Here is an 8524-nt window from a genome sequence, read left to right as displayed (position 1 = left end):
CTTCCCAATTAAGGGGATGGGGGTCGGGACGGGAACCTGGGGTCAGCACACGTCTGGCCCTGGGTGGGGCGCTGGCCGGAGGGACTCGGTTTCCAAGGCCGAGCCAGGCGGAGGGACGGGCTGCCGGGAAGTCCCAGAGGGGGCGGCCGCGCTGAGGGGCAGGATGCGGGGTCCTGGAGGCGGAAGCTCCGCCGCCTGACGTGACCTCGGCCCGGAGAGCCGGGTGGGGAACACTGGAGCGGGCAGGACTAAGTTTTTGGGTACAACTCCTTGAATTTGGGGGTATCAGCCCAACTTCATTTTGGCGGGGTCATCGCGAAGCTGAAAAGAGCCCTCCCTCCCCATAAGCCTCCCCATCACTACATCGCAGAGAGAAAGACAACTCTGGGCTCCACTTGCTTGCTTTTTAATAACAGAACGAAGAAGAGAATAGTGACAGGGAGCCTCGGGGGGGGCTCCTCTGAGAGTGGAGAGGGGAGGCCATCGGGGCTGTTCGTGTCTAGTTCAGAGGCGGGGAGAGGAAGATGGGAGAGGCCAAGGAAAGGAGGAATGCCTTGATGTCCGAAATACTGGAGATTCCAGCTCCCAATCCTGGGCCCCTGAGGCACGGCCAGTGTCTTGAGTTTGGACAGTTTCTCCCTACTCTTCAGACTGCAGTTCCACCAACCAGGGATGGTAAAAGGAGTTCCTAGTGGCTGTGACAGCGCTGAAGGAGCCCTTAGAGCCCAGCTGCCTGGAAAGACAAGACCCCTCTTGGCCCAGGGGACTCCAGGGAGACCAAAGCAGCTGTAAGAAAAAAAAAAAGAATCAAACAGTAGGTCTTCAGATTTCCTAGGCCCCAAACCCAGGTACCCCCAAGTCTCAGGATCTGGTCTACTTTACTTTCGTTCCTCTCACATCCAGCTATCCCATGTGGCTCTTGGCTTCCCTTGTCTCCCCATGCAAGACCAGGGGTCCACATCACCACCCACCAAAGTCCTCTTCAGCCATCCATACCTGGGCCCTGCCAGAAATGAGGAAGTGGTTCTCCTGTGGATAGTCTGCCCTCTCCTCTTCCCGATCAGGGTGTTCAGTGGTGCTAGGGAAGCCACAGCCATCACTGTCAACCAGCAGAGGCCCAGACGCTGCCCCAGAGCTGCCCCACTGGGCCTTCTTCAGTCTGTGGAGACGTAAGGCTTAGGAAAGAGGGGCCTGGAGGCCAGGCTTCCTGTCTCTCCATTCTTCATCTTCCCGCCCTGAACTAGTTCCTGCTGGGACCCGGAAGTGTTATCATTTGACTTCCAACTCTCCACTTCCAACCTTCTGCTCCCCTCAGACTGAAGTAGTTTCCCATCCAGGGGCTCAGAGATGACCTCTAGCTTTGCACCATCCTCCAGTTCTGTGGAGTGCTTTCCTGTCTTCAGTGACCAGGGTTCTACTCCTTTCAGCTCAGGTGACTAATCCCCCATTCCTTCATTCCCTCCTCCTTCCCATATTATGGGAAACTTTGCTTCAATCTCACCAAGACCATGATACACTCCCAAGCAACCTCCAATTCCCTCAAAGCTCTCCACCTTTTCCTCAGTTCAAGCCACCCGTCCCCGTATTGTTTGGCTCCCAGAGCCCTGATGTCTCTCCTTACTCATTGATGATTCTCTGTCGCCTCCTTAGATCCTCCAAGTGATGAGTGACAGCCCTTACCCGGGCTGGGATGCCCCCAGATCCCCGCTGCATTCCTCGCGAATGTGGCCTCCTCCTCTTTCTTCTGCAGAGCACCTCAGGAGGTGGGAGTCCCTCAGGGCCATACTGGCCAGGCTGGGAGCAACCAGTGGCTCTCTGTACCAGATAATGGGGAGAGGGAGCTAGAAGGCAGAACTGAGTCTCTCGGGGAGCTGGGACTGAAATAGGGAACCAGGGGTCTTGGGAAGACCAGATTATAAAAACATGGCTGTGATCTGGAAAACATGATGACTGATTCATAGGAAGGAGGGCCTGCTCAGTGCACTAGCTGGGGGAGACCAGAGGGAAGGGAGAATAAGGGGAGCTGGGGATGGGATGGCAGTGGGTGTGATCTTAACCAAGAAGTGTCAAAGGGCAGAAAGTTCATCATACCAGCAAGGGTGGGGTGTACTGTTCCTCCATCCAGGTGGGGCTGTAAAGCACAAAAAGGGGGCTAAGTGCAAAGAGAATATCCCTATCCATGTTGTTTCTCTAACAACCTCTCCCAACCACCCACCTGGCATTAGGAGCTACCATGTCCATCACTTGGTGGGGCAGTTATCCTGAGACTAGGACTTATTGCTACAGTAAGGCTTTATGGTAGTTTAAAATTGTACAGCCTCTCCTCCCCACCTTCAGTTAGTCCCGTTTCTCCATTTCTCTCACCTGGGCCTTTGACTAAGATTCTCCCAGAAGGTGTCTCCATAGTGCTGGGGCATCAGTCCAAGGCTCTGGGAAGGCAAGGAGGGGGGTGGAGATCGGCTGACCACCCTAGAACACCTGAGGTGAGGACAAGGTATGCTCAGGTCTGGCTCTTCCCTTACGGCACCTACTCACTCCAGGGATTCAGGAGTCTTATCTTACCACAGGACCACACAGCTGCCCAGGCTCCCTCAGGCCATGTCCTCCCTTATCCATTTTAGATGAGAAAGGTGGTGAAGACTTTGATTTGAAAGGAGGTTGGAGCTGGAGTGAGCATGGAGATTAGCAATTGTTTGAGCCTCAGATCTCACTGAATCTCAAACTTCTACACCCCACAACCAGAGAACATCATACTTAGCAAGCAGGGCTGTTAGAGAGGGAGGCCCCAGCTACTCAAGTGATTCAACAGGTTCCTTTTAGTCAATGCAAGCATCCAGGAGAGCAGAGTCTCTTCACTCCTGCTATATCTCCGCATCTCAGAAGCACTAGGGGCTACCCTAGTTGCTCAGTGGTAAAGAATCCGCCTGCCAAGCAGGAGATGCGGGTTCGATCCCTGGGTCAGGAAGATCCCCTAGAGAAGGAAATAGCAACCCACTCCAGAATTCTTGCCTGGAAAAATACCATGGACCATGGACAGAGAAGCCTGGCGGGCTACAGTCCATGTAGGCTACAGTCCATGGGGTCACAAAGAGTTCGACATGACCTAGCGAGTAAACAACAACTCAAAAATACTAATATCCTTTAGGTAGGGTGTGCAAAAGTTGTTTGAGAACAGTTCTCATCACTTCTAAAGCTGCCAGACTGACTGACCAGATGTCTGCTTTCCAGAAGAAAGTCCCAGGGCTTCGGCCCTGTGTCTTCATTCCTCTGTAGGTGATCTCACACAGGTCCATGACTTTAAATACCATCAATGTGCTGATGACTCCCAAATCTATATTTCCAGCTCTGGCTCCTCCCCTGGACTTCAGATTTGCAGGTTCAACTGCCCACTCAACACCTCCTCCCTAGCTTTCCCCATCTTGCCAAAAGGCACCCCAAATGCCCAGTTGCTAGAACCAAAAATCTGATATGCCTCACTCTCCCTCACCCCTCATATCCAATCTATCAGCAAATCCTGTGAGTTTTACATCTGAAATACACTCAAATTTAACTACCGCTCACCATTTCCACTCCCACCACCATATTCCAGCACGTTTTCCCCTCTTTGGACTATTGCAATTGCGTCCTCCTCCATTCCCTGCTTCCATTTGAATCCTTCAGTAATCTAGTCTGCACAGAGCAGTCGGAGTAATCTTTTAGAAATGATTATGTGAAATAATACCGTTTAAATTTACTTCAAAATGGTCTAAGTAGCAGGAGGCTGAATGGGTGTATCAAGAAAAAAATTATCCATCAGGGACTTCCCTGGTGGTCCAATGGTTAGGACTCAGCACTCTTGCCGCTGAGAGCCCAGGTTCAATCTTTCGTTGGGAAACTAAGATCCCACAAGCCAAGTGGTGTATCCAGAAAAAACAAAGGTTATCCATCTAATGATAATTATTGCAGCTGACTAAAAATGGTACTCTGGTTTCGTGGTTACTATTTTCTCTACTTCTGTAGTTGTTTGAAATTTTCCATAATAAAAAAGTTGAAGGAAAAGAAAGTCTGCTCATGTCATTTCCTTGCTTAGAACTCCCACTGATTTCTACTGTCCTTAGCATAACGTTCAAATTCTTTTCAATGGCCCATAAGGTCCTATTCGATCTGGCCTCTACCTGTCTGCCTTTACTCCACTTTTCCCTTAATCACTAAGTTTCAGTTATGCTGATGGGCTTCCTGGTCCTAGAAGACAGAAAGTTAGTTCTTTTCTTGGGACTTGGTTTTGCTTTTTCAAACCTACTATTCCTTCTTCTACTCCTTGGTTCTTAGCAGACTGGCTCCTTCCTATTTTTCAGATCTCAATTCAAACTCATCTCCTCTTCCCCTTCCACAGTCATACTCTATATACTTGTGTCTCAGAGACATTCTACTTATATTATACTGTACATTTACTTTTTCATGTGCTTACTACTATTTGAAATTATATTTATTCATGTACACATTCTATTTCCTCTCTGTAGAATGTTGGCTCTATGAGCAGGACCCCTATCTTTCTAATTGCTGAATCCCCAATGCCTAATATTCAGTGCCTAGAACACTATAGTGTTCAAAAATAATTTGCTGAGTAAATTAATAAATCACCAATCCCCTGAGACCAGGCACCGAGATTCTTGTTTCTTATTTTATACTTTTCTTGGGGAAGAACCCAGACATGGAATCCTGCCTCCATCTCATCCCCCCTCCCCCACTGTGTGGGGAGGACTCACTTGGCAAAAGGGATAAGGTTGTCTGCATCTTCCTGTACTTGCATGACTGGACTGGGTTGGGAGGCTGGATTGAGTCTCCTCATTGGTGCTGGGAAGATAATGGAAAATGAATCATTCACTCATGTAATTCACCATGAGTGAATGTAAAGATTGGAAAGAAGATGTGTAGGTCCAGAAGAAAGGAAAGAAAGCTGAAAAGATATTTCAAGTGCTGAATATTTTCATTAGCTGAACATACACAATCAAGACAGCAAACACAGGAAATGTAGAAATGGTGAAAGATTTTTTTTTTTAAATCTTTTTTCCTAAGCCGAATACACAGAGTAAGTGAAATTGACAGATGGCAGTTGAGTGACTTAACTGGCAATATGGGATAATGAAATGAAAAAGAATGAGAGGTGAATTAGAGCAAAAGGCATTTGGGGATAATTGGTACAGAACTGGTGGCTGGGGCCAGCTAGAGAACTGAGGGTTGGTAAACAAACCAGGAATGAGGTGTTAATGAAAGGTAAGTGTGGACAGAGCGGTCAAGGTCAATTGGTGACGAAGAAGGAGGGGGCAGTGGGAAAGTCTAGAGATGTAGAAGGTGAGCAGAGGTCAGTTACACAGGACCAGAATTCCAGACAGCGAAAGGTGACCTGAGAGCCAGTTGGGGTGGGCAGACAATGCAGATAAGAATGTTAGATGAGTTAGGAGAGGCAGCATAAATGCCAGAAAATTGGAAGCTGTTGCAGGTGAATAAGTATTTATTCAAAGGTAACTAAGATGGGCTGAGAAAGGAAATGAAGAATGAGAAGAGTATTTAGAGCTGAGCTGGCAAATGTCAGTAAAGCTGGGCTGAAAGGGCAGATGGGGTTTTAATGGAATATCTTGGGCCAGAGCAGAGGAAGCTGAACTAGGGAGCAGGTGGCCGCTGAGGGACATTCAGACCTTAGTAACTGGGTGTCTAGTTGGGTGATCCAGATCTAAGAGAAAGATGGGGCTAAGGAAGCTAGAAAGAGTCCTGGATGGTTAATGGGCTGGGGTGGGGGGCGGGGCGGCGCGGGGGGGCAGCCAAGTCTGGGAGGGGAACCTAAGCCTGACAGGGCAGAAGAGGACCCGAGGAATCTGGCCGGGCTGAGTTAGCTAGAGCCTGGAGGTCGTTGGGGGTGGAAAGCCCTGTTCAGAGGGAAGGCTTAGAGGAAAACTCCTTAGGGAGCTCAAGGGACCCTTGGCAGCTGACCCAGGCGTGAGGAGCTGCTAAGCCTGAAGGCACAATTTGGGGGCTGAGGAGTTGATGTGGCTTCCAGGCGGTGGGCCCTGCGGGGCTGAGGCCTGCTGGGGCCAGGCTGGGCAGGCAGGGGTGGTCTGGGCCTGAGGGGGCGACACGGCACTGCGGGCCCTGTCACACCTAAGGACCAGGCAGTGACACAGCGCCCGAGTGGTGGTGCCGCTGCCGACTGCACTTGGCCAGGGCACCTTAGGCAGCTGCTCGTCGAATTCTAGAACGTTACACCAGGCGCGGAGGAGCGAGGCGGCGACAGGAGCCGAGGGCGGAGCCGACCAGTGCTTCGAGCCTTGGGGCGGGGCCTGCATCGCACCACCTCCTGGGCGGGGCTCGGCGGGCGGCTCCACCCCCTGAGCGCGCCTCCGACGGCGGCGACGTGCGCGCGCCAGAGGCCTGGGTCCCCTACTCGGGTCCGCCCCCACCTTTCCCGGCTTCTCTGGGGCTGGGCACCCTCTGGAGTCCCGGTGTCCGGGTCGCCCTGCCGCGTCCGCAACTCAGTTCCCCTCCGCTCCTCAGTCCCGGGGACATTGCCCCTTTAACAGCTGTCCGGGTCGTTCCCGGGCCGTTCTCGCGACGGCGCGCGCCCGCCCTCCCATCCGCGCGCGCGCGCCCGCCGGTCCCCCGCCCCTCGCTCCCGCCCCAGCTCGCGCTGCCCGGGCGGGCGCCGGCCGCTGGCGCCGCTACTGCTGCCGCCCCCGGGGCGCGAGTCCGCCGCCCGCCGCCCGGGGACCCGGCGAGGGGCGGGGGCAGCCCGGAACCGGCCCCGGATCGCCCCCGCTCCGGTCTCACGCTTCCCAGAAAGTTTGTCCCTTTGCACTCTGCCCAGCCGCTCCGGGAGCCCTGCCGCGACGAGGTGAGAGCTGGGGAAGCGGGGGGGTGAGGGAGGGGACGCCCGCGGAGGAATGTGCCGGGCAGGGGGGCGGGGAGCCGGGGTCCCGGTTTGCACCACTCGGTGGGGCCGGCTGGCCGCGGGAGCCGGGATCATGTGCTGTTTGTCCCGCGGAGGCGCAGAGAGGTGCCAGGCCCGGGCCGGCCGTCGGTTGGCTGGTCTGGAGGACAGGATCCGCATGGCCGCCCAGGAAGGCCGAGCCGGGGGCCTCTGTGAAAACTGCGGGGCGGGCAAGGTGCAGGTGGCCCGAGGACCTCTTTGGGGTCAGTCGGCCTCACTCCAGCTGAGGCTCCTCCCGTAACCCCGCTGCCCCTATACAGTGCACCGGCCGACCCCTGTACCTCTCTCTGAGTCCTTTGCGCCGCAGGCCCCCAGCAGTGCCACCCCATTCCCAGTCCCAGAAGCTGTCAGGGCGTCACCACAGTGTGTCCCTTCCGTCCCCTAGTCAGGGTCTGGGGGTCAGGGCTGTTCTTCCCCTAGACAGCCTCTGTGGTTTCAGCTACTCCCTTCCTGTCCTGGACAGACCAGCCCTCTCACCCCTCCCATGCCCTGGCCAGAAAGGCTGGTGAGGTGAGGACCAGCAGGACAGGGGTTTGAGGTCCTCGAGGGCCACAGAAGGGGGACCCAGCATCCCTGATCTGTATTCACAATCCTCCACCCTATTGTCCGTGGGTGTGGGCTGCTTAGCTTCTCCTCCCTGGGTGTGGGCACCAGATCACCCACATTCCTGGGCTCCAGCCTGGCACCTTCCCCAGGGCAGTGGACGCCATGGCACTAGCCCCAGGCTGGAGCTGGGACCTGCCTGCTTCCTTTCCCTTCTCTCCCTTTTCAGGGGGACCCTACTTACCCTAAACACAGGTATTCTGGATCCTTAACAGAGGACCCTGGGGGATGGTAGGATGGTTACAGGATAACCCCACCCTCTCCTGCCCATTGTCCTGGATCCTAAGGAGGAAGTGCTGGGGGCTGGGCAAGGGGTTTGGGGCTTACAGGCAGGCCCTATGGAGCCCAGTTCTGGGCTGTACCTCCAGCCATTGGACTTTGACCATCAGCAGTCCTTCCCTCTGTGTGCAGGTCATGGACCTTAGGTGGGAACTGTTTCTACTTCCCCCTGACTGACCCTCTCAGGGAATTTCAGGGCAGGTCTTCTGCTCGGGATTTTCTCTCATCTCATCTCTTCTTTGGGCTTCCAGTTTGTGCTTTAGTACTGCCTGTCAAACATTCCTGTGTTTGCTGTCCTCTGGGTCTTCCTTGTCATTTCTTCCATTATTTCCCTTGTAGCATAATCTCAGTCTTGGTCGCTCTGGTTTTCTTGGTGTCATGGTATTGGGGACTTTCTGCCCCCGCTTCCCCCCGGCCTCAGTGTCTCTGCCCATGTGTCTGAATTGTCCTCTGTCCAGCCTCTTTCTGTCTTCTCTATCTGAACGTCCAGTACACTTGTGAGTGACGAGGAATAAAAATATCACCATCCCTGCCCTTGGATTCACATTGCATTTGGCCACTCCAGAGGGACAGCCAGCCTCACTTTTCCTGACATTACCCCCTGCCCCTTGCCCTCCAACCCTGGCAGCCCAGACACCTCTGGAGCCATTGGTGTCTCCTAACTACTCTTCCCCCACAACC

General features: G+C 54.0%; 2 protein-coding genes across 6 annotated transcripts in view; one reads left to right on the top strand and one right to left on the bottom strand.

The window, feature by feature from the left end:
• Nucleotides 386-8520, bottom strand: INCA1 (inhibitor of CDK, cyclin A1 interacting protein 1). 5 transcript variants are annotated; one of them, XM_005693449.3, is made up of 7 exons: nucleotides 7243-8520; nucleotides 4746-4833; nucleotides 2365-2478; nucleotides 2092-2131; nucleotides 1622-1815; nucleotides 997-1159; nucleotides 386-786 (listed from the first exon to the last, which is right to left on the bottom strand). In XM_005693449.3, the coding sequence occupies exons 2-7, from the start codon at nucleotides 4826-4828 to the stop codon at nucleotides 640-642; spliced, it is 741 nt and encodes a 246-aa protein (XP_005693506.2). In that variant the 5' UTR covers nucleotides 4829-4833; nucleotides 7243-8520; the 3' UTR covers nucleotides 386-639. The 5 variants fall into 5 exon arrangements, with proteins under 5 accessions (XP_005693506.2, XP_017920021.1, XP_017920022.1 ...); XM_018064532.1 differs by lacking the exon at nucleotides 7243-8520 and adding an exon at nucleotides 6435-6623; XM_018064533.1 differs by lacking the exon at nucleotides 7243-8520 and adding an exon at nucleotides 6435-6623 and having other exon boundaries at nucleotides 997-1078.
• KIF1C (kinesin family member 1C) overlaps nucleotides 6630-8524 on the top strand; it is a 21880-nt gene continuing 19985 nt past the window's right edge. Inside the window, exon 1 of the mRNA XM_018064493.1 lies at nucleotides 6630-6865. The gene's annotated coding sequence lies outside the window, so the exon portion shown is untranslated. The remainder of the gene's footprint in view (nucleotides 6866-8524) is intronic.

Source organism: Capra hircus, chromosome 19 (genome assembly GCF_001704415.2).
Source record: "Capra hircus breed San Clemente chromosome 19, ASM170441v1, whole genome shotgun sequence".
NCBI classification, from domain to species: domain Eukaryota; kingdom Metazoa; phylum Chordata; class Mammalia; order Artiodactyla; family Bovidae; genus Capra; species Capra hircus.
Note: the sequence above shows the minus strand (reverse complement) of the source record. Positions and strands in the feature narration are given on the sequence as shown.

Coding starts and splice junctions, on each gene's coding strand:
- INCA1 (XM_018064532.1), bottom strand. CDS start 6,540: ATGTCCCCGGGACTGAGGAGCGGAGGGGAACTGAGTTGCGGACGCGGC. Junction 4,834..6,434: donor CCCCAGAGAAGCCGGGAAAG/GTGGGGGCGGAC, acceptor TTATCTTCCCAG/CACCAATGAGGAGACTCAAT. Junction 787..996: donor TCATTTCTGGCAGGGCCCAG/GTATGGATGGCT, acceptor TTTTTCTTACAG/CTGCTTTGGTCTCCCTGGAG.